Source organism: Cricetulus griseus, chromosome 8 (assembly GCF_003668045.3).
Source record: "Cricetulus griseus strain 17A/GY chromosome 8, alternate assembly CriGri-PICRH-1.0, whole genome shotgun sequence".
Taxonomy (NCBI): Eukaryota; Metazoa; Chordata; class Mammalia; order Rodentia; family Cricetidae; genus Cricetulus; species Cricetulus griseus.
The window spans coordinates 53,036,565-53,062,115 of NC_048601.1; the positions used below are offsets into that span (position 1 = coordinate 53,036,565).

Here is a 25,551-nt window from a genome sequence, read left to right on the forward strand (position 1 = left end):
AGGTGGGTGGATAGAGTTCTTGACTCAGAGTATGTGTGTCTGTCAGGCTAGGTGAGTCTGACTGAGCCCCTCACTGACTTCAGTATAGCTGTACAGATCACATCAAAGCCAGCCTGAGCTCTCTCTCCAGACCAGGCAGGGCCACAGGCAGGGTGGCCCTATTTGGCCACGAAGTCAATACCATGATGCTTCACTCCCTAGAAGGCTGCTCTGGGGCCGGGGGAGGGGGGCGAGGTCAGAGGAAGGCTCAGGTGGCCGCCCCTCCCTCCATCTGGCCCTGTGGGTGTCAAGCCCTTAGGATACCACAGCCACAGTCCTGTCATCCTTGCAGAGCTTCTGTGTGTGGCGGGGCCTGGCAACAAAGGCACAAACTCTGCTTTTTAGTGTACTGTGTGGTGGAGGGGATGGCAAGGACCGTGAAGGAAAAGGGTAAATGACACAGAGTGACCAGAGGGAGGGTAGGGGAAGTGGTTCTGAGGAGGCTCAGTTAACTAGCCTTGGGGGTGTGGGCGGGATGGGCCCCTCTGCTAGGAACAACTAGTACAACCCCCAACCCCCACCGCGCTGCCCCGGATGGAGCATGTTTAGTATGCTTGCAGCAGAGCATTGAAGCAGTTGCTAAATGACATCTGCAGGAGTCTCAGCCACCTGTCTGTGACATGTGACCTGCTTTGGGATCCTCATAGCCCCCTTGGATCTGCCAGAGTCAGCTCAGTGTGCCCATTCTACACATAAGAAAGATGGACCCAGAGCGATGAGGACCCCTGGACCAGATTCATGACTCACACCCCGGGGTTCCACTGCACTCCTACAACCACCTGGCCTCTGTGGCTGTCTTAAGCAGCAGAGGTCTGGAAGTCCCCGAGAAAGTGTGTTCCAAACTCTGGTGGAGGAATGCCACATGCTTGTCCCTGACCCACCCCACCAAGGCTCTGAAGGCGCTGCAGCCTGAGAAATCAGAAACAAAGGTCCCAGCCAGTAATTGCCGCCTTTCACAGACATAGCCAGCTTCCTCTGCCACACACGTGAGAGGGAAGCCAATGTCCTTGTCCCAGGGATGGGGATGGTGGCCCTCTGGGTGGGGGAGGAGGAACAGCCTAAGCCACCTTGGCAAACAGGCTCATCTCTCAGGCATATGGCCACCTTGCTTTCCCTGCCTGCCCCCAGCTGTCTTCCTGCTTATGAAGCAGGAGGTCTGTCCTGCTCAGCTCATCAGCTCTGAGAATGCTTGTGTAACCCTCCCCTTTCCCCAGCTGCAGGCTTGCTCTGTCTCCTACAGCCCTCCAGCCCAATGGCCCCAGGGACCCACTCTTTAGACCCACATTCTCAGCCCGGCACCTTCAACAAAGGAGCCAGGGCCTTCCTTGACCTGTGCTGAGTAGCATAATTGGTAGCATCTAAAAGTCCCTCAGCACCAACACCACTGGTGACAAGCAAACTCTTCTTTAGGTATTACCCAAGGTCCTATTCTCTGGGGTAGATTGATGACAAGTCATCTCTGGTAGAGAATATCTCTTCTAGACACAGAGCTTGCTGATAGCCGTGGATGAGAACACCCTGCCAAGACAGGTGCTTTGTTTGACATTGTACAGGATGTCTCTCTACTCTGCCCCTAGGAGCTGGACCTTCCAGCTCAGGGACACAGAGCTCAGGTCTCTCCTGGCTGCTGGACCTGATCAGAGGTCTGTGTATGCATCTTAAGAGCAGGATGTTCCCCGAGCCTCTGTACTTGATAGTTGGTAGATCTGGAGCCTGAGGTGGCCAAGTCGCCATCTAAGATCCTCACATTTCCCCCTGCTGATGGTGGCGCAGCTGCTGGTGCAGACCTTGATGGAAAGATGTGGTCCCTCCCTGGGGGCACTCCCAGCTGATGAAGGAGGCTGTGGGTCAGACATGAAGAGGCAGGCATCCAGGAGGAGTCACACTTGGGGACAAGAGAAGCTGAGCTGCTTTACTGGGACATCTAGGGAAGGTAGGCATCTAAGAAGTAATGGGTGTATGATCTGGTATGGGGTACTCATAGCAGAGGGAACCCCACACAGGGTTAGAAGGATCCATTAAGGGGGAAGGAAGCAGCTAGGCAACATATCTGGGTATCAGAGGGGTCAGACAGCTAGCAGAGTCCCCAGCAGTTGCTTGGTGAGGACCCCTACCTTTATTCTGAGTGCAGCCGAGGGATCATGTTGGTGTCTCGAACATTAAGGATGCTGGCTGGTATGTGAAGAATAGGTCACCGGGATTGGTATAGAAGCCAGCCAGCCAGCCAAAAGGCAGGGAAAGAGACAAGACAGAGGCTGAATTCTGCTTCCGATCTGTAGCTACCAGGCTTCATGGCCCACAGAGTCTTCAACTTAGCTGGGGAAACAATGCCCCTGTTTGGCCATGGCCCCTCAGCCCAGCCACTGCCCTCCCACCCTCCCTCATTAGCCACAGGAGTCTCTCCCAGCAGCCAATGAGCGGCTGTCATTGTAGTTCCATTTTAGATTTTATCAATGTGTCCCTGTCGCCTGGGCAACCGTGCTGGCGGCCTTGTCAGTCTTTCCTACTGCTTTTCAGAGCCCAGTTACCCCCACCATGTGGCTACGTGGTGAGTTTTCAGTCCTGCAGGCCAGGCTGGGATTCCACCACACGTAATTTATCTGGCAGCGGAGGCCAGTGTCTCAGTCACCTGGACCCCTCCCTGCCTGCTCCCCCTGAGCCTGCCCTGTCCCTGCCACTCGGGTCAAGGCAGGTGGGTGGACACTGGCTTGCCATCAGAACACCGGCCTAGTTGGAAAAAGGGCTGGCAGAGCAGCTGCAGAAGCCATCACTTTCTTGGCTCCTCAGGAAGATGGGCTGGGGGCCCCCCGCAGCTCAGCATAGCCAGGGATGCCCTGGTTTGCTTTGGGGACCCCCGAGGGAGCCCCCAGAAGCACTGGGCACCAGAGACAGCAGCAGCATGAGCCAGCCTGCCCGGTGAGAGCGTGCACGCGGATGAGCTGCAGGCTTTTGTGCTTGCTGCTCTTTGTATTGGAGGCGCGCACTGTGTGAGCTGCACCAAGCAGGGCTGGGCCATGTGAGTGGGGGCCGCGGCAGGGACCAGCAGCCAGGCCTCCACCTCCCAGCAGCCCCTTGCTGTGTCTCTCTGGAGATACCACTGCAGTCCACTAGAGACTGGAAAGTGAAAATGCTCAAGTTCAAGGCCTTCTGCCTGGATTACTGGCAGTTCCTGTGCCTACAGCCGCTGCATGGGGCCTATAAAAGGTAAGAAAATCCTCATCTGCAGAGGACCTGGGCCAAGAGGGCAATGGGACCTAGAAAGTTCACCCCGAGTCTGCCCAGCTACAAAACTGTCTTAGCTCAGCTCAGGGTCCCTTGCCACTGGACTTAGTGTGATCTGCTCTTCAACTCGGCTTAACTTCCCCTCCTTTCCTTCAAGCCTGCCACTAGAAGGGGTTCTGTAAAGGCATAGTTCCTTGTCTGTACTAGTATACAACACTACTGCATAATTCTTGCTGCTGGGTCAACCCAGGGAGCTGATGAGATGCTGAATAGGTCTGACTCCCAGGAGGCCAGTGATGGGAGCCAGGAGCCCTGAGCCTATAGCCACACTCCTTTCAGTACCAAGTGCTGCTATGACAAGTACATTTGGTTGACCCTATAACTCAGCACAGATTCGGCTTGGCAAAATGGGGGGACACCTGACCTGGAAGTCGGAGGACTGAAATTGAAGCATCTTCCCTCCAAGTGCTACATGGGGCAGTTTTCATCTTTGAGCCCGAGTTTCCCCATCAGCAGGGATTTGGACCTGACAACTGTAGTGAATGGGATTTGAGTGTTGCTTCCTGCAGTGACAAGGACTGCAGAGACTGCAAGCATCTCTGTGTGTGTGTGTGTGTGTGTGTGTGTGTGTGTGTGTGTGTGTGTGTGTGTTTATAAGCAGATAAATGTGTGAGAATGACTGTGTGTATATATAGGAGGGATTGTGAGTTTTGGTGTGTATCTGTGGAAAGTATATATAAATGGTGTGTGTGGGTGTGTGTGTGTGTGTGTGTGTGTGTGTGTGTGTGTGTGATATCTCCATGTACCACACCTTGCTTGAGTCACTCATGCTCTGCAAGAGAGTACTATACGGCCATGGCCATGACAGAGTCCTCTGAATGACTGTAATTACAGACTTTGAGGAACAACCTATTCCATCTACTCTTTTTTTCCTGATTTCACACTCTGTGAAGTCCATGGCCATTAGTATGCACACAGTTCTGGGAAAGTGTGGGAGCTTTGCTTTCACTCCCAGAGGGCTTTTTTGGAGGAGGTGCCTAGGGTCCCACAGCCACCATAGAAAGGAAGTCCCCATACTTGGGTGAGTGCCAAGCAGTGAGGCCCGTCCTGCATCTGATTACTCCAGCTATATTAGCACTAGGTGCTCATGCCAGGACCTCAGCACACACAGTACATGCAGCTGGAGAGACTTTTTTCTCTCAGGTTGTGTGTATAGTCCTCAAGGACTGAATGCCCCATGTGTCCAGGAGCACCTGTGTCCAGGCCTCACTGTGTGTGGGTGGAACACTATTATATTACATTGTAAATCTCAGCCAGAAAAAGGCAGAAAGCCATTCATGAGAGAGAGTCAAGAAAGACCCAAGCACAGAGCCCCTGCCAATGCCTAGGGATTAGAACTCTGGTCTCTCTGTTCTCAGGCTCTGTTATCTACAGCTGACAGGATCTGCTCCCCTTCCTCCTTGTGTGTCTCAGGGCCCTGGCAGAGTAGAGAGGGTCTGGGTCTGAGCCAGGGTTTCTAGAAGTGACCTCTCATGGCATAGTGCATGTCTGAAGGGCTATGCTGGGGGGTCCCAGCAGAAAGAAAGGCAAAACATGAGACAAGCCTAGGACAATAGAAAAGCCACAGGGCACCAGGTCTAGATGGTGAGCTATAATCACAGGAGAGCCCACTAAGGATCTTGGGCATGGCAAGTCCAGGTTTACACTCAGGGCCACATGATCCAAGAGTGAAAGACCATCTATCTGTGTGGGAGGCTCTTACTCAGTGCATGTGCCCTTTCCTCCAGGGCTCCCAGCCTGCCAGGGGAAACCCACTGACAAGCCTTAAAGCTGAGGTGGGGATAGACAGCTGCAAGACTCTGCAGCAGGAGGGAGGCTTCCAGGAGGGAGGCTTCCAGGCAATGACATCTGAACTGTACCCAGGGGCAGGCCTTGGACAGGGACTGCACCAACACTGAGCAATGCCTGTATATTTAGAATAATGGAAGGCTAGGTGGAAGTATTGGGGAAATTTGGGGAATGAAGTTACAAAGAAAGTCAGAAGAAGAAAAAAAAGAAGAAGAAAGCCAGGATGGTGGTATAAATGCCAAGACTACGTACGAGACTCCGTTGTAGGCACTGACTCTCAGCACTGACCCCATGAAGTGGGGGATGGGAACATCCCACTTTACAGAAAAAAAAAAAAAAAAAAAAAAAAAACTGAGGCACAGGGAGTTAGACTTTGGCTTTGGTTACAAGGCTGGTCAGGAGTACACACTATTGATCCAGAGAAGCCATGTGAACTCACTGAGTGCTGGTGGCTATCCACTGTGGTGAGCACCATGCCCAAACGGGGGTTGGTCCTCTTTCCATCCACTGCTGCCCACAGCCATGATGGTGTGTCATCAGAATGGGAGGGAACTTTGGATTCAGTCAGCTCCCACCTGGTCAAGAGCTCCGGAAAGTCTGTCCCATTCTCCGATGCTCTTCTAGGCACTCTCTAAGGTGGTCAGGTCTGCTAACCCCACCTCTAGAAGCTCTTTGGGGACTAGGGGGAAAAAATGCAGGAAAGTGCTGGAGGCTCTGCACTGGTGGAGCTTTGCAAGTGTCTGCACAGCCCCAGGGGCCCTCCTCACACAGGCTTTGAGCACAGCCACTTGGCATTTCGCCTGATGCCATATTTCCTTGTTTAAAACTGCAACCCAAAACTTAAAGAGTATGAAAAGGGTGTTGTGCAGACAATGCATAATTAACCACTTCTAAACACAGGGTGTGCCAGGCTCCCTTGAAGCTGTTAATTATTCTTCATTAGTGATCTTAAATTAATGTAGACTGATTCTGGAGCCCTGCCAGTGGCTGGGCCTGGTTGGAGCTTGTGACTTCTTTCAACTAGAAACCATATTGAACTGTTGAGGAATGCCTCTGTTTTCTGATGCTGGGGTAGGGAGCTATAGACTCTTCATCTGGGATAGGATTGAGGACCTTCTCCCAAGTCCTGTGGCTGGCCAGATCTGGGACACAGTTAATGAAATAGATCAGATACAGAGAATCAGTGGAAGAGGTTTCTGTCCTTTGGCTTCCACAGGATGGCCCTATGCCTGCTCCCATTTCTAATCCTGCCTGCATCCTAGAGCCAGGCCCCAACAGGACCTCAGGTCGGGAGCATGCATTTCCAGGCATGGTTTGGTAACTTGGCCAATACAAAAGATGGGTTTCTACATTTTAAACTTGACATACAGAACACTATGTTCTGCTGTTTGCTTTAAATGTTTTATAGTAAAGTATGTAACATAAAACCTTCTATTAAAACGAACAAACAAACAAAAAACATTGGGCCTATGACTGGGTGGTGGGGCTGCACACCTTTAATCCCAGCACTTAGGAGGCAGAGGCAGGTGGATCTCTGTGAGTTCAAGGCCATCCTGATCTACAAAGTGAGTTCCAGGACAGCCAGGGCAGTTCCACAGAGAAACTCTGTCTCAAAAACAAAACCAACCAACCAACCAAACAAACAAACAAAAGCAAAAACCAGCAACAATGAAAAAAACACTGGACCTAGTGGCAGTGCATACTTTTAATCCCAGTATTCAGGAAGCAGAGGTGGGCAGATCTCTATGAGTTCCAGGCCAACCTAGTCTACAGAGTTCCATAACAGCCAGAGCTACATGGTGAGATGCTGTCTCGAAAATAGTTTCCTTATTTCATTATGCTGTGAAAGCTAGCTCCGAACTGTGCTCAGAACACCCTTGTGCCTCAGCCTTCAAGTGCTCGGCACAAAGATGTACACCAATGAGTCCAGTAAAAGCCACCATGGTAACCAGTTCACTGTGCTCCATGTGGAGCACGTTCACATTTGTGCAGCCATTCCATCAACCATGTCTAGAACTTTCCCAGTTTCCCAAATCAAAACTCTGTCTCCATTAAACACTGATTTTCATCCCCTTCCATGGGCCCACATTGCTGCTTTCTATTTCTAGGGACCCACCCTCTGTCTGTGGTCTAACAGGTGCCATAGCAACCTTGCTTTCTAAAACTGAATCTATTAGAAGTCTCCATCCGGTTTTGCTTTTATCTCCTGGGGCACATTGCAGTTCCTCATGCCATGGATATTATAAACAATACTACCGAATGTGGGCATGCAATTTACTCTTTAACTTGTGACCTGCTGTCAGTTCTAGCAGTGAACTCAAGTCCCAGTACTTGGGAGGTAGAGGCAGAGGAAGAGGATTATCTGCAAGTTCAAAGCCAGCCAAGGATGTGTAGGGAAACCTTGTCTTTAAAAAAAAAAAGATGCAATTTGTGCAATTTGCTTTGTGTATTTAGTATTTTAAGGTTTGTTTACTCAATACTAGGGAGAAAATTCCTCATGTGTACTAGGCAGGTATTTTACCACTGAGTAATAACCCAACCCATTCATTCAGTACTTCATTGGTGAGATACATTGTGTTGCCGTGCATGGCTCCTCTCCCTTCATCTGTGTTGGTGTGTTGGATTCTGTTACACAGATAGCCCTATGTTTGGAGTTATAGTCAGGGCAATGATGCATTCCTGCTTGTGCTTCCTAGCTCTTGAGCTGTGGCATTCCTGTGGATATATAGAGGGTAGTGTGTGAGTGAGTGCCTTCAACTTTGCTGAGCTTAGCAAGGTCACTTCTAAAGGGGTTGTGACAGCATGTGGGTGAGAGTTAGCTCCATATTCTTGCTAAACTGGGTATTAAAAGCCTTGTGATGTTTTTTATTGTAAAAGCTAAGAGGAAGAGTGAAATGAAGAGGCCTTTCGGTGGTGTAGAATTGCCCCCCAGGGCTCTCAGCATTCAGCAGTATGGTATAGTGTCCCTTACCTAAGGTTGGTGAGTTAGGGGCCACTGCTTTAGCTGTGGGATTCCAGTTCCCCAGGAGAGGGGACTCAAGGGAGCCCCTACCCTGTCACATGCTGATCTTGTACCCTGTCCTCCAAATATTCTGGTTAGGGGAACAAGCTCACAACATAACAGTTGTCCACTTACTTCCTGAAGCCTGAGCTTCACAAGGCAGAACACTAACACGTGAGGCTGCTCCCTAAACCATGGCATCATATAGGGGCTCAGAGGGTTCCTGGGGCATGGCTGGAAAAGGAGAATGGCAGGGATGTGAGGGAGCACAGGCACTTCCAGCTCACCAGATCTCAGGTCTTAACTCCCACAGGGGAGGTTCTTTCCATCAGGCATGGGGCAGGCAGCCTGACCTCAGGGGCCCTGCAGACTCATGGGAATCCATGCAATCCCTTGATGGTATGAACACTCTCTCTCTGTCACTGAAATGTAGATGGTAAGTGTTTGTGCTGCCTCAGTGAATGACAGCCTGTCTAGTGAATACTGCTGCATTGGGCTTGTGGCTTGGTGGCAGAGAGCTTGCCTAGCATGCCCAAGGCCAAGGTTCCATCCCTAGAACTGCATGACAGGTAGATGGGTGGGGACTATAAAGATGAAAATAAGAGGGGCTAGAGAGATGGCTCAACAGTTAAGAGTGCTTGCTGCTCTTCTAGAGGGCCTGAGTTAGGTGCAGAATACCTATGTTGGGAGGCTCACAATAGCTGTTAACTTCAGCTCCAAGGGATCTGACACTCTCCTATGGACTCCACCAGCACACACACACACACACACACACACACACACACACACACGGGGGGGGGGGGCGTGCACTCATGCAATGCTATCTTTCTTAGTTACTGTTGCTATGAAGATTCATCATGAGCAAGACAACTTATAAAGGAAAGCATTTACCTGGGACTTGCTTATAGTTTCAGAGGGTGAGTCCATGGCCATCATGGCCAGGAGCAAGACAGCAGGCAGGCAAGCATGGTGCTGCAGCTGTAGCTGGGAGCTTGCTTACATCTTATCTGCAAACTGGAGACAGAGAGAGTCGAGTCAGACTGGGCCTGGTGTGGGCTTTTGAAACCTTAAAACCCACCCTCAGTTGCAGACCTCCTTCAACAAGACCACACTTCCCAATCCTTCCCAAAACAGTTCTACCAACTACGAGCAAACATTCAAATATATGAGCCTAGAGGAGCCATTCATTCACATATACACGCACACATACACATATACATTTTGGAAAACTTATAAAAAAAAACGGAAGAAGGAAAATAAGGCAGGGATGTAGTTGGTTCCCCATATTTCAGACCAGAAAGAAGATTGAGAGCAGAAAGATTAAGCTACTTTCCTGATGTCACAGAGGTGGCATGCAATCAGTTTACCCAGGCTAGGCTGCTTTATTCATTATCCATGCCAATTAAAGCTTCCTGGCTCATGTAATATTGCTGTTGCTGTGACTACATAAGAAAAGAATGCAGAGCCTAATGATTTAAACCAAGGTTCTTTTCTTCTGAGCAAGGATTGCTCTATTTACTGTCCCTTAGGGCATTTTGAGGCCTGGAAGTGGATTCCTAGAAACACCCCTGACCTCATCCCCACCCCTATCTTGCCTATTTGGGCTTCTCCCTATGATCCAGGCTTCCTCACACCTTAGAGACTGCTACAAAGGGATGACTGAGAGGAAGAGCCCAGTAGGATCTTCTTTTCACCTTGTGTGGCCAGACCTCAGAAGACACCTGCATCACACTGCACTGTCACAACTTTGTGCTCCCTGTAGGCAGGCACTGAGACTCTGAACCTCCTGGCCTGGATCAGGGTTCTGGTGGAGTCCATGTTGTAGAATGCAGGTGGTGGGCGTTTTCAGAAACAGAGTCAGCCATGGTGATCGCAGCAAGTGACTTTCTCACCATGATGTCCAGGGCAATGAGCTGAAATGAGCTCAGGAAGGTTGCTGATGGAGAGGAATGGAAAGGGTACCAGAGACCCAGTTGGTCCTTAGCAAATGCAGAACCAGTGAGGTTCTACATTCAAAGCCAAGGTGACTACTGCCGAATTATACTGCAGAGATAGGAGCTAGGGAAGGGCTTACCAGGCTCCTAAGAAAAGACATTATAGCCAGACAGGGGTGGCACACACCTTGAATCCAGCACTTGGGAGACAGAGGCAGGTGGATCTATGTGATTTCCAGGACAGCCAGAGCTGTTATAGAGAAATCCTGGCTTGAAAACAGCAAAACAAAACAAAACAAAAAAGCCACAGGCAAGGAAGGGAACAGAAGGTCATGGAACCACTTGGGAGTTAGAGACTCAGCAGGAAGTTGGAAAAGTGAACTGGGAGCCAGGGCAGGGGAACTTGGCTCTGGACACCCAAGTACAGGCTCATAGCTCTGGGCAAGGCCTGCACAGCCATATCCCTTCACTTGGGTGGTTAAGTCACAGGATAATGTGATTATCGTTGCCCAGGCAGTGTCCCACCACTCGGTGCACTAGAATAGAAGTATGAAGGGGCCTCCAGATACCCCTTGGCCTCCATGACTGACAGCTTTCTAGATTTCATGCAGTGTCTCCACTCTGTGCGGGAATCCGGAGTCTGCTCACTAGGGTTGAAGAGGCCTCTGCAGAAGGAGTCTGCTGCAGGGCAGTGAAGAGTATTCTGGGCTCTTGCCACCTGCCCTCCCATTTCAGGCATCTTGGCCAGACTTCTGGCCAGTGTGTGTTTGAAGTGGGGGAGTGGGCAAATGGGAAATTTAGTAGAGGGTCAGCTTGGCTGAACTGCCAGGGGCTAGGAAAAGCTGTGTTGACATAGTTCTAGCCTAAGGAATGCAAGATGGGCAAGGGTGGAGAGGGGAGCCCATGTCCTGAGGACCCAAAGGTCTCCTGGCCTCTCTAGTCTTACCGGCTTACCCAGTGATACATGGAACCAGCCTCTGGGGTGAGGCATTGGTGGCCAGGTCCTGCAGGCTGTGGCACTGTCCTCTGTGTTGGCAATTTCCCTGTGGTGGTGAGGTGGAAAGGTGGTATTGAATTCAGGGAGACCCGATGCATGGGAAATTGTTGCTGGCAAAGACCTCACAGAGTTACCACAAGAGACACTTGTTACCTTTGGCCACTGCCAAATTGAGCAGCGGGAAGATCATGCCAGTCCAGATTCCCTGCTGGTGCAGAGAAGAACCCTGCTCCTGTTGGGGCCTGCTGTGTGTTGAATTAGCATCCTCCTAACTTCTTGTATTGGAGTCATAACCCCAACACCCTCTGAATGTAATGTGGTTTGGAAATCAGGTCTTTGAACTAAGGTAAGATGAGGTAATTAGGGTGGACCCTAGTCCATCTCAGTAAAGGGGACTCTTGCCCGCCTGCCCATCTGCTCAGATGTCATCGTTTTCCTGCCTCTAGATGCTGACTGAACCATGGACTCTGCAGCCTGCTCTTGTCAGCTTTGTAATCCTGTGAGTGGGTCAGTGGATGGATGGATAGGTGGATGGATGGATAGATAGATAGATAGATAGATAGATAGATAGATAGATAGATAGATAAGGGTATAGACATATAGATACATGTAGAGGGTACATGTGCATATAGATAGAATGATGCTGTTAGAAGAAACCAGCCCTGCTGGCACCTTGGTTTGAACTTTTGCAGAATTCGGAGAAAAGGTTTTTTTTTTTTGTTTGCTTCTTTGTTTGGGTTTTTGTTTGTTTTTTCATGTCAACCTCCAGGCCATGCTGGAGTAGGATCATTGTGAAGAACAGAGTCCTGCCTCTTGCATTCCTGGGAACAGGGAAGCAGAAGGTTGAGGGGCCGCATCCAGTACCTACCTCATGGCAGACAGCAGGAGGGCAAGGAAGACTGAGACTGGGGCTCAACTTCCCCAGATACTCACCCACCCCCAAGGTAACAGTGTTGCTCCATTAAGGGGCTGGGCCTGCAGGGCCACAATCACTTTTTCCAGTCCCCCAACACTATTGCTCTGGGGTTGGTACATGAACTTGGGAAACATATTCAAACCATAGTACAGTCCTTCCAAACCAGTCCTGGGCTTCCGTCTTGTTCTGTGACATGGGCGTGAGGCCCCGTCTCCAGCTTATCCTGAGGCTGTGAACACTGGGCACGTGTACAGACCCAACCAGCGCAGAGTCCACGTGCCCTGTGTGTGTGGAGGCATCAAGGAGGCAGTAGAACATTCGCCCAAACATGGAATTTAGGGGGATGCCAAAATACCCAGCCACCAAGTAAACAACGCCGTGGCTTGAAGCAAGCACAAGCTGTGGTTTGTCTCACCACCCTATCATTGTGTAATGGGAACAGCCAAGAGGCCGCCAGTGTCCAGGCCCAAGGCCCTTGTGTGCCTGCAGAACTGGTGTCCGATGATAGTGACATGTGAGCAGATCCATAGTGTAGGCTTTACAGAGCTTCACTAACTCAGTTCCCTAGCTCAGAGCATGAGAGGCACCTTGTTGAGTGGTGTGTAGGGGTGTGCAGTACATAGAGGTATGTGGCACATAAGGGTACATGGTACCTAGGTGTGCATCGTATAGAGGAATGTATAGTACAAAGTGGATACTTGGTTTACAGTAGGGTGTGTAGGGGTGTGCAGGGGTGCACATTTTCCTTATGTATCACACTCCAGTGACCCCCAACTCATGTTCTTGCTGACCCTAAGCTGACCCATCTGTGCCCTGCAGGACCAGGAAGACAAGCCACAAGTAAGGTTCCTTATACAAGGCTGCCGATCCCCACAGGATCAACTGACTGTTCTCCTTGGAAGGCCACTCTGGAAATGCATGCTGCCTTTAATGCTTGTGTGCACGGTAGATGAGTCAGGAATTGGGGGAGGGTCACTAGGTCAGCTGGCAGCTCTCCTGAGTTCCAAAGAGGAGCTGGCCTCCTTGAATCAGTACAAATGTCCTGCTGTGATTATGTCCCAGCATGTCCTTGCTTTTGGAAAGACACCCCACAGCAGTAGGGGCTTGGAGTGGCTGACTGACTCTCCAAGGCGGAGTGTATGTATGTACATGTCTACATATATGTTGTAACAAAGACCCAGCCATACTAAGGCATATGGCTAAAACACTGCCCAGGGAGAGAACCCAAGAGGAACTGCCCTGGAGCTGAGCTTAGCCCTGAGTCTGCTTGCTACTTTCCCAACTCTGCGCTTAACAAAGATCACAGCAGAGGATAGAGTTCAGAGGGCCAGTGGCACCTGCTCTTATTCTAGATGTCCCTGGAGCCCTATATATCACCCTGCCTTTCTCCCGGGCCACAGCTCTAGGGCCTTCCTTGTCACCTTGTGTAAGGTGGTGCCACTGTCCACTCACCTTTCACATCACCCGCCTTGTTTTCTGGGTTGCCTTCTCCACCCCGGCAAGATAGCTAACTTGGTTGCTTAGCACCTGTGTCTTTTGCCCACTGCTTCCTGATGTCAGCTCCAGGAATAATAGATGAGTTAACTGGCCTAGAGCCAGAATCTGGAGTCTGGTCCCACACTGGCCAGGTGTTCTGCCCTCCTGAGAACCTTGGTGCTGTCATCTGTACCCAGCAAGAAGCTTTTGAGTTGTACAGAAAGCTCTGACAGGGCCACTTCAAGCTCCTGAGTCAGGCTGGGATGACCCTTTCTCCTGCCTCAGGCTGATCACTACTCTCTGGTCAGCAGAAGGTGTGTGGCCTTTGAGGAGGTGGCTATGGTCAGAGTCATCAGCAACACGCAGAGGTGGCTATGGGCGGGGAAGTCAGCAGCACGTGAAGGTGGCAGTGGCCAAGCCAGCAGCACGCTGGCAGGAAATGTATCTGCTGAAATTCAGTACCATCTTCTAGTTTTCATGGTAACCTTCTACTTGCAGCAAGAACACTAGTTTTTCCACTGAGGGGAGGGAGGTAACGTAGCAGGCTTTCTTGGACTGCCAGCCCCCAAATCATGACATGGAGACATTATTAATTATGAATACCCAGCCTTAGCTTAGGCTTGTTTCTAGCTAGCTTTTCTTTTTAACTAAAATCAACCCATCTCTCTGTTCATCTATGTGCTGCCCTGAATCTCGTTTACTTCATTTATGTACTGTATATCCTGCTTTCCTGCTTCCTCCATGGCTGGCTGGCTGGTCCCCACCTGGCTGGCCCCTGGCTGAGTGGTGCCCATTTTCTCTCTGCCCACCAGCCCTGCCTATCCCTTCTCTGCCTAGCTATTGGCCGTTCAGCTTTTTATTAAACCAATCAAGTGTCTTAGGCAGGCAAGGCGAAACAGCAACACATCTTTACATGGTTAAAAAAAATGCAGCATATAAACAAATGCAACACACCTTTGCATAGTTTAACAAATATTCTATTCCACAACAAGGTAAAGTTTCTTTTTAACATGAGCACGTGCAGCTGAGAAGGCCAGATGCACTGTTATCTTCATTACTAGAACCTGAAAGCCGCTTGTCAGAGTCTTCACAGTGTTAAATTATTTCTTTACCATTTATTATCAAGCAAAATTTGTGCATAAATATTAAAGGACACACAGGGAACCTGAACTGAATCACCAGCCACTGCTTACACCCTCCCCAGCCCATTCCTCACTAGAGGGCCGCCTCTCCCTCAATCATGGCTATACCCAATGAAAACCCCGCCTCTTGCACCAAAACACTCCTCTCAATTGGCTAGTAGACCAGTGACAGAATTTCTTTAACAGTGCAGGACTCCAAAGTGAAACAGGCAGCTACCTGCAAGCCAGCATGGCTCATTATACCATGGCTTCCCCACTCACTCCACACTTACTTTCTAAATCAGCTCTGAAATGTCACCACTGTCAACTGTGTTTTTTCTTCATTCTGGTCAGGTGGTGGGAATACACAAGGATCTTCTCTTCTTGTTTTTTCTCCCTTTCCCTCCCCTTTCCTCTCCACCGTTCCCCTCCCCCTCTCCCAGGGTGACATGGAATCCACTATGCAGCCAAGGCAGAATGTTCCTGCCACAGTTTCCCAAGTGCAGAGATTCCAGGCTTGAGCTGCCCTGCCTGGCTTTGTTTGTTTGTTTGTTTGTTTTGTTTTGTTTCAATCCTTGCATGTTGCCACCTACCTTCAGAACATTCCACCTTCAGGATTGGTAGATCATCTTCCATAGATGCACTTTAATCTGTCTGTCTGTCTGTCTGTCTGTCTGTCTGTCTGTCTGTCTGTCAGGATAGCTCCTGCCAGCAGGAGGGAGCCCAGTCTCTCCTGATGAGCCCAGTCTCAGGCCGGTGTTGTAAGCTAGGTGGTTTTAAACTAAAACATGAAATCACTAGGTGATCCACTGAGAGAGTCAGTGTCTGAAGGGACCAGTGAGGAGGAAGAAGTCACAGAGGAGCCTCTACTAGCCAGCTGGCCTGTGCAGTGGTGTGTGTGTGTGTGTGTGTGTGTGTGTGTGTGTGTGTAAAGCAGAGGAGAGGGGGGGGGGGAGAAACAGGCAGGGAGACCAGAGAGGAGGTGAAGTTTCAGGGAGGACACAACAGCCCTCTTAGAAGGGGACTTGCACACACACACACACACACACACACACACACACACACACGTGCATGCACACCTGTACACACATAATCCAGAGGTTGGTTCCAGTCCATCCAGAAAAGTGATTTTCCTCTTTTATCTGTGAATGGGCTACAAAGTGAACACTGCTGGCTACAAGACAGATTAGGGCAGACACCGAGAAAGACTTCCATGGTGACTGGAAAGCCGTGTTGCATGGTGCCTGTTTTAGAACAAAATTCTTAGACCTAGTATTTGAATAATATGTGCATATATCCAGACCTCTCTATACCTTAGTCTCTCTGCTCTATAGCAAAGTAGTAGAGCCTCCTCCTAGCATTGGCTGGAGCTTGTGAGTTTGCAGCATAGAACACTGGCTACAGTGAGCAGGCAGTGAGTGCTCACAGGGAAAGGCCCCACTGCTACCTGTTGGCACAGCCAAAATTCAGTCCCTGGGAGTATCAAAGAGCTGCAGGGGTGGGGAGGGGCAGCCTATAGAGCTAGAGTTCCCTAATTCGTCTTGAGAAGGATGCCCATGCCTCACCACCTCCTATTGGGTTTCACAAGGTCCCTGGATTTATCTTTCTTCTTGTTTGGTGGGTGAAGGTACAGGTGGAGAAGAGGTTCTGGGGACCTCATGGCTATAAGCTCAGCAATGTAACAGGATCAGGGTCTCAGAGACAGGGTTCCGCCAGCAACTGGATCTGTAGTGTTGTTGCTGTTTGACCTTGGGCAAGTCACAGCACCTCTCTGAGCCTCTCTGCCTCCACCCCTAGCAGAGAAGAATTGGGATAGGGCCTCTGTTGCTTGGGATACCTCATTTCCCTGTTCGGAAGACGGGGAAAAGCAGAAGGGCTAGCTCGTGTTTCCACTGATGATGCAGACACCGCCCCTTAGGCTCCACCTGCCGCCGTGTCCAGCTGGTCCTGGGCTCTGGTTCTAGCCTGATACCATGTAGAGGTTATGTAACAAGTTCCTGAGTGACCATGGCCCAGGACCAGACCCCTCGGATGCCCATGGCTGTTTGTGCTCCTGTTCTCTCCCAGTGACAAAACTCCATCTGATCATGCAATTGTCCTCAAACTTCCTGCCCGTCCAGCCCCTGGGGACAGCTGGAAAATAGCCTAGATCGTGAGTAGGCCCTGGCTCCAGACCCCACCCCGGATCCATGCTAGGCAGGTCACGTCCCCAATCTGCATTTCGGTTTCCTCACTAGCAAAATGAAAGGCCGAGGGATCAAGTGAGAGAACTCCTCATTCTTTAATTCAGCTGTTACTCACTCATTAGCCCCTGCTCTGGGCTACCTGCTAAGCTAGGGCAGGAAGAACTGAAACATGCCCCCCCCCATGCTCTACCCTCAACTCTCTCATTCCAATGTTTTCAGTTATGAAGTGGCCCAGAGGGTCTCCAGGCATCCCTAGAGCTGGAGCAATTAGGGGTGACTTCCTGAGGGAGGTGGCACCTCTATCCTGAAGGACAAGAAACTTCAGAGACTGCAGGTGACTGGCTTAGATGTTCACCAGACCTGTGAATTGAATCGAGGATTTATTGTCTACACCTAAAAGTCACTTCCGTTACCCTCATCCTCTGAGCAGGATGCTCACCCATCATCTTCCCTGGCATGATCTCTGTCTGCCAAGGTGTATGATCCCTGAGCTGAAACCTGCCCTCGGGCTCAGCTTCTAGTGGTGACCACTTCTCAGGGAACAAACAGGACATTTTCTGTGCCTGGGTGGTAGTGACTCCACGGGCCATATGAGTCAGGGTTGAGGGTGAGGGCAGCTCTCCGCAGAGTTTCCATGTAGACCTACCCTCCTTCCCCACATCGTGTTGTGCCTTTCTGGGGATCTAGGGAACACTGGTTCCTGAGCACCACCCATCCTCAACCCTCAGTCTTCTGTAACAGTCAGCCCTCATGGAGCACATCCCAGCCCAGCCCACACTGCCCTGGACCATAACAGAAAGAGGTTACTGTAGCATGAGTTCTAAATGGTGTTAATATTAAAAACCCGGAGTCAGGTATTAGGGGGTGAAAGCTGAAATATCAGAGAAGCAGAGCAGCCAGCCACTAGAGTTCTTACCTCTACGAAATCTCTAGAAAGGAAAAGAGGAGTGGAGCTCCTGTCTCCTCCTGCCTTATATTCCTGCCCTCCCCCGCAGCCATATCATTTCCTGTCTTTCTGTACAGACCTCCAGACCTCTATGGTTAACTAGTGCTAGCTCCGCCCTCTGACCTTCCGGTAAGCTTTGTTTGTTAGAGTACAAACAAGATATCACAGGTCACCTTACATCCCCAGGGTCATTCAGTTCTATATTGCCACTCTGCCTTGTGTCCAGATGGTGGGATTCCTGCTCCCACAAGTCAGTGGGGTAAACTGAGGCTCAGAGAGACATGATACCCCAGATACGGACAAAGAAGTCCAAGATAAGAATCTGTCTGTTCCAGGGACAAGCCTCTGCGGGGCAGAGGTGGTATCCATCGTCAAGATATCTCAGTGTGTGTCCTCAGATTCCTCATCCCTAACATACCCAGGCTGGGGTACAGCCTAGTAGAGAACGCACAGCTCCTGGATTCCTTTCCCTGTACTGTGAAAGAGAGAGTAGGGAAAACTCCTGCCAACTGCCTAGGCTGGAGGGCACAAGGAAGGCAGGAATGGAAATGGTCAGGGAGCCCAGCATGCCCCAGATCATGCTATTGGGTGCTCCCTGTGACAGCTGCTGTCCCACTCAGCTCCCTAGCACAGAGATAGATGCTTGTGGATGCAAAAACAACTCCTGACCCTGGCAGGACAAGAGTGATGGCCATAGGTCTGTGGGTGGAGTTCAGTGGCAGACCAGGTGCAAGGCCCATCCTCAACAAATAGGGAGAAAGGAAGATGGCCCCTGCGCTGAGGTGTAGGGTATGGCTTGTGAGATTGTCCCACTTACTAAATTCTTCTCAGTCCTCAGTCTCAGCCTGACTATCCTCCAGGCACTCTTAGCTCTTCAGATAGTCTCCTGAAGCTCCTAAGACAGGAAATCAGTCTTCCAGGAAACTGGGGAGGTGGTGGCCTTGGGAAGCCATGCCAATTCTAGGCCTAGCTTACTGGCTATGAAGTGGGCTAGAACTCATGGTGAAGAGGAGAGCAAAGGATAAGAAGGATACAGTGGGGACCAAGCTCTCTAGGGGTGTTGATATCAGTCCCCTACAGCATCATAGTCTGATAATGGCAACCTCTGCCTGACCAGCTTTGGGGCACAAAATAGTTCCTGCTCTTACCAGCAGATAGCTTCCCTGGCTGACAGGCTGACATCTGCTACAGAGCAGGTCTGTATAGTGCAGGTAACAAATACCTGTACCCCTAGCCAGTGACAAGTGTCCATGGTGCTATGTAAACCTAGTACCAGAGCATCTGTGCCTAAGCTGAGGGGCTAAGTAGGAAAGTCAGTCCTGGTGGGCAACAGAGATTCTTAACTATGGATAGAAACCTGGGGACCATAAGTGACACAAAGTGCTAACAGGAAGGCTGGGAGGAGACTCAGCAAGGGAGAGAAATCTACTGCGGCAATTGACATCCCTTTTTCTTGGGCAGTGTGGGGACCAGAGGCTGGCCTGGGGCAAAGGAGAGAGAAGGAGGTGCTTGGGATGGATGGGAGGGTGATGGATGGATGATAGGTAGGTAGAAGATGGATAAATGGGTGGATTGGAGGATGATGGATGGAGGATGGGTGGGTGGATTGACAGATGATGGGCTGATGGAGGATAGTATGTAGATGGACTGATAAAGAGTGGGTAAATGGGTGGATAGAAGATGGATGATTGATAGGTGAATGGGTGGTTGGTAGGTGGATGATGGGTGGATGGATGATGGGCAGGTAGATAATGCATGAAGGAGGGGATGATGGATGGTAGATGGGGGATGTGTAGACGGAGGATAGATGGGTGGGAAGATGATGGATAGATGAATGGGTGGTAGAAGGAAGGAAAAGGAAGGAAGAAGAAAGAAAGAAAGAAAGAAAGAAAGAAAGAAAGAAAGAAAGAAAGAGGAGAGGTAAATGAAGGGATGAACCGAAAGAAGAGGAAATCAACAGATGAAGATTTGTGATAAATGGAAGGGAGGGGAAGGTCAGGAGAGAGAGGAAGACATGTGTTGGATATGTTAACCAAGAGTCCACAGGTGGTACACCAGTGCCCAGGGGAGCAGACAAAGCAGCATAGACAGAAGTTATCTCTACCCAACAAGGTGCTAAGAAAGTTTAGCTGCAGAGCATTCCCAACAAGTCCTGTGTGTGCTGCAGTGAGGCTGGTTCTAGAAGAGCCGGGTAAGCTCTGTCTCAGTTCCTTAAGTCAGGGGCTCCATAAGGGGTGGACAACCTTAAAGTGCCTCCTTGCACTAGTGTTCAATAGAAGCTGGGCAGGACTTTTTTTTAAACTGGTTTTTCAAGAAGGGTTTCTTTGTAAAACAGTCCTGGCTGTCCTGGAACTCAATCTGTAGACCAGGCTGGCCTTGAACTCACAGAGATCTGCCTGCCTCTGCTGTCCTAGTGCTGGGATTAAAGGCAGCTCTGGGCAGGGCTTCTTATGAGCTCTGATGTCATACAGGGCCTGTAAGGATGGTTTATGAAGTTTCTTGTGGTGAAAAGGAGACAGAGATTTTTTTGTTTTGTTTTGATTTTTTTTTTTTTTTTTTTGGTTTCCAGAACCCTGAGGGAGGCCTTTGTTGAGAACCATCTTGTTTTCAGATCAGAAGAAGCTTGGTCTCAGTTTGGGGAATGGAGAGTCTATAGCTATGGGATCTCTGCTGTGGGAATCAGGCTGGGATCAAGGCAGGATTGTGATGTATGTAGGCCAAAGCCAGAGCCCAGGGACAGTGAGTCAGAGCAGTGTCTGCATCTAGGTGGCTCTGCCCTGAGCCTCCAGTGACTTGGTGCTCTGGTACCCACTGGGCACAACAGTTATTTGCAGGCCTTGGGCCCCCTGCCCTCTGGGGTCTTCCTGGGGGCTGTGGGTGGAAAGAAGCCCTCCAGTGGGCGGTAGCCTGTGAGTCACTGTCCCCAGGGGCCCCTGCCTGGGAAGCCCCAGCTGCCAGACCTAGGCCAGGCCCTGAGCAGCTGTCAAGTGGGTGAGGCTCCATCTGGGCCCCAGTATCGAAAGGCACCAGGGGCCCAGACTCCAATGGTCCACTGTTGGAGGGAGCCCAGCCTCTCCCATGATTCTATAGAAGGTTGGTTGGCATTCAGAATCCAGTGCCAGGCACCCAGGCTCAATCCCCTTCCCAGGCCTGTGACCTGTGTGCCTTAGTTTCCACAAGTGGTTGACAAAGCTATTGAAATCCACTTTAGGGGCCATGGAGAAAATCGGATGTTTTTGCTCATACCTATTGGGAATTCCTCCTTGTTCAGGTGCCTGGAGTTCATAGAGGTCAGTGGAAGGTGGGCCAGAGAGGAGAAGACACAGTGACACCTAACAAAGTGTAGCCTGGCTACAACTGGGGAACCCAGGGCCCAATGGATTCCCTGGGAGGAGGCTGCTGTCCTAAGGCACAGTCCCAGTTTGGTCTTCTTTTCCTCTCTATCCAGGCTTCTTCCAGAGCCAGCAGCAGAGCAGACCCTTCTCAGTCCTGTGGGCAGGGCTGTAGCCACGGGGCGGTGTTGGGTTTAGGTCTCTGGGGACTGGTGGAGGATGTGGGCCCGCCCTTGCCTCCGCAGCCTCCCTCCCTCAGTATTGCCTCTCCAGACCCACCCTGGCCTCTGGACGAACAGGGCTCTGGGCTCCCAGAGCCCCCACTTTCCCTGACAGTGGACGCCCCCTCCGTCCCGCCCCAGTGACTCACTGCTCCCCTGGCCCTCTGCCACTCCTGTCTCTTGGCAGGCAGCAGGCTCAAGGTTGTGCTGAAGCCACAGGGTCTGGAGTGTGAGGGACGTTCAGTTGTCAGGGTCTGGAGCTCCAGTCCTCGGGCAGCAACAGAGGCCATCCTGGGATAGCACCGCCAGGAACCTGCAGTGGCCTGGGGGAGTCAGTGCCTTCCCGGCTGGCTCCCTGTTCTTTGGACCTTTTGTTTCTCATCGGCATGAAGAAGGAAGTGACCTGAGAGCCTGAGACAAGAGCCATCCCCTGGCTGGGAGGAGAACCGGGGTCCAGGGCAGTGGCAAGGCCCCCCAGCCACTGCACCTCACTGATCCAGGCATGAAGGGCGATGGTGGTGCTATGTGGGGCCTCATGTGGAAGTACTGCATCTCCGTGAGGACCCTCAGGTACCAGGGTCAGGGTGTGGAGGCGGCTTTGACCTAGCGGGCCAGGTGAGGGACCTGTGTGGTTTGGAGGTCCGGGCGGGAACAGGATGGAGGAAGGAAAGTTGGAACCTGGCACCCTCCAGAGAGATGTGGAGTCTAATGGCAAGGAGGGAGGCAGGAAGGAGAGTGGACCAACAACCAGGGCTTGTGCTGGCTCCTGCCCCCCGGGGAAGGCCACCGGAGGTACAATGAACAGGAGGCACTTGTTGCATAAGACACCATTGTCTTTGAAGTGGGACTTGGGTGCTCCCCCCCACCCCCACCCCCACCTCAGGCCCTGTTAACCCTGAATGGACAGGACTGTACTCTATTCTTCAGGTGTAGTGCGTGACGATTTCTCTACCCTCGACATCAGTCCCCTCATGGCAGGGAGCAATGTCCAGAATCAGGTGCCAGGCTGTCCCCTCAGACCTGTGAGCACACTGACTCAGCCTCGTCCTGTGAATCGTCCTGTCAGAAGAGGCTTTTTAGGATTCATGTGAGGATTAAATGTGACCCAGCCCTGAGTGCCAGTAGCCACCAGTAGTGGAGTGTAATTACTGCAGCCACTGTGACATCCATTACCCTACCTCCTCAGAGGTCTGTGGGAGGTGCCTGGAAGGTGCCCCTGTTTAGATAGAATAAAGGAAGGTTGAGCAGGGCTTTAAGACCCCTTGGTAGCGCACACCTTTAATACCAGCGCTGGGGGAGGGGGTGGTAGCAGAGGCAGGCTGATCTCTGTGAGTTCGAGGACTCCAAAACAATACAGAGAAACCCTGTCACACACACACACACACACACACACACACACACACACACACACACACACAAAGAACCCTTGGGGAGACAGACCACCTAGGGACAGGGTTCACCTGGGGTGGGGTAGGGGGACACCTGGACTTGGACTTGGTTCCACCTTCTGGCACATCTAGTAGGAGCTGCCTAGAGCAGGATGCCACTGGATCTTAGGCAAGGCTGGGCTTTCGCCTCTGAGGCTGGGATCATAGGGTCTGTAATTTGCATATAGGAGGACCTAGAAGTGCCACCCAGTGGGGATATGCCTTGGTGTTTTGAATACTTCCTGCTGGTGTGCATTTTACTTAAAGAGAATGTTTTCTAAAGCATACAGGAGTAAAGAGCCCTTTATCTTTCCAGGCTCTCTGTCTGGTATATCAACTATGCAAAATCCCCCTCTCCCTCTCTATCCTCCCCTTTCTCCTCCCCCCTTTTCCCTCTTCCCTTTCTTTCCTACCCTCCTGCCTTCCTCCATCCTCCACAAAATATTTGTGCTATCATATAAAAAATACTGTTAGCGGAAAAACAGCATAATTCAGAATAAGATGTCGTGTTGATGATGGCAACGAGGATGATCAAAACAGAGGTATTCAGGAACCCCCGGGTGCTGCTGAGGTAAAACCTGCTGAGCTCCCTAGAAGCCCAGGGGAAAGGGGAAATGCAGCTGCACAGTTCACGCCCGCTTTAATAAGAAGAGCATGTACAGTAGCCACAGTTGCTCGGCTACAAGGCAAGCATGTCTAGAGCTCTGGATGGTGGGCCTTGGGCCCAGACAGATTTATAGTTTCCAAGCCAACAGTGAGAGGCATTCTTCTTGGACAGGGATGCCAACTGGTTGTGGGAACAGAGAGGCAGAGTCCAGCCCTGGAGTGAGTCACTGGCCACCTTCTGCTTCTGTCCATGATGGACCTCCTTGGGTGGGTAGTTCAGAGGCCAGGCCAGGCAGGGCCCCATCAAGTGCCTGAAGTAGGTTTCCCTGCCTCATTCTTTCCTAGGGCTTCTAGGGGCTGGCTCACTGGAGGCCCCTCAGGGACTGTTTGAGAATGAAGTGGTCCAGCATGGAGAGGACCACTGTGTCTTGCATTTCTGAGTAGCTGTTGATACAAGCGGTCACTCTGTGCCTCAGTTTCCTCACCCACAGAATGGGAACATTGTAGAACTTCCTGTGGGAAGGTGAGAAGTGCTGCAGCCACTGGTAGTTTTCAGTGATGGATGGTCACTTTCCCTTTGGTGATGAAAGAGCAGCTTGGGGTGGATGTGGCACTGTGATCAGCACCGGGTTTGCCCAGTCCTATACTCATCTCCCATAGGAACCATGCGTCCTGTGCTTATAGAGGAGGATGGATCTGGGGCGGGGTGTTGTCCAGGAGTAGTGTATTCTTTCCAGATCCCCACCTCCCATCCCCAGAAAGCTGAGGCCATTCCCCAGAGCCAGATATGAGGCGAGAGCCAGTCCAAGCAGGCTCTGGGGGCATTCTCAACCCCAGATTGCCAGGGGAGACCTAAATCCACAAATCTGTGGTGGGGTGGAGCTGGCAGCTGCTGGGGAACAAATTGGAGGGTTGTGATGGGACAGCACATACTTTTCCACTTTCGTCTTCAGATTCCCCTCTGCATGAGCCTGTCGCCCCTGGCTGGGTCCCACTCACATCTGGAAAAGCGCGAGGTGTACATAGAGCTCTTGCTGCTGCCGGCCCCGGCTCTCTGCCAAGAGGAGCCAAGGTTCCAAGACAAGGTCTCTGTGAGGGCCATGCTGGTTCCTATTGGCTCCTAGTGCAGGGCCATCTGGATCCAGTGCCCAGGCACTTGGAAGATGTATCTTTGTCTGTTGTGGACTTTGCTAGGCTGTTTGCATATCCAGGGAGAGGGGCAAACTGAGCCAAACTCCAGGACAAGATTAACAGTGAACTCTGGTGAACAGTGCCAATGGAGCACATAGGGGTGACCCCGGCTTCAACTCCCCTCCTTTCCTGGAGTTTCAGTGGTGGGGGAGGGGGGTCTGTGGCAGTGGGCAGAGAGGAAAAGGAGGGAACACAGGCTCAGGAGGGGCCCCCTTAAGTTAGAAAGTTGGCTTAGCCTTGTGAAAATCACTTTGGAGACTTTTGGAAGGCAGTAACAGGGTGACTGCAAGCTGGCCTCAGTGTCACTTGTCAGCTGTTGTGTTTTTGTTTTTGTTTTTGTTGTTGTTGTTGTTTGACGACCAGGCCCCCTAGATGTTTTACCAATGAGCTTCATCTGGTGACATTAATACTGTAAGTGACTTTCAGAAAATGCTCAACCCTCCTCTCTCTATGGGTCCTCCTTACCCTATACCTCACCAGAACTTGTTCTCATCAGGTTGTATTCCCAGCCTGTCCCCCACAGGCCATATCATCAGTGTTATAGTTAGCTTTAGCTGTCAACTTGACATAAAGCTCGAGTCACCTGGGAAGAGGGAACCCCAACTGAAGAATTACCCAGATCAAATTGGTCTGTGCCTATGTCTGTGGAACATTTTCTTAATTGATATCGAAGGGTCCAGCCCACTGTGGTTGATTCCACCCCTTGGAAGGTAGGCCTGAGCTGTATAATGAAGGTAGCTGAGCAATCCAGTAGCAGTCTTCCTCCTCCATGGTCTCTGTTTTAGTTCTTGCCTCTAGGTTCCTGCATTAGTTTCTGTGTGGACTTCCCTCATTGAAGGACTATGACATGGAAGTGTAACCCAAATAAACCCTTCTGTTCCCCAAATTGCTTTTGATTAGGATGTCTTATCCCAACAGCAGAGGCAAATTAGGACACTCAGCCCATTCCCCAAAGACCTTATCCTTGCCCTGTCTCCCATCAGACTGAATCCTCAGCCTGTCCCCATCAGGCTCAAGAATGACTGTCACATACTGGTTTATTTGGGCAAGAAAGATGGGTTTGTCCCTTGAGAGCCCAAGAGGCAATC

The 25,551-nt window shown here is 51.0% G+C and overlaps 1 protein-coding gene across 3 annotated transcripts in view; it reads left to right on the forward strand.

The window, feature by feature from the left end:
- Positions 1-21,477: 21,477 nt before the first annotated feature.
- Iqsec1 (IQ motif and Sec7 domain ArfGEF 1) overlaps positions 21,478-25,551 on the forward strand; it is a 106,785-nt gene continuing 102,711 nt past the window's right edge. For 2 of the 3 annotated variants that reach the window (XM_027428871.2, XM_027428872.2), the window contains exon 1: positions 21,490-21,809. In XM_027428871.2, the coding sequence (XP_027284672.1) occupies positions 21,742-21,809 (68 nt within the window). In that variant the 5' untranslated portion in view covers positions 21,490-21,741. Of the gene's footprint in view, positions 21,810-25,551 lie in introns of all 3 variants that reach the window. The other variant, XM_027428865.2, reaches the window with a different exon arrangement.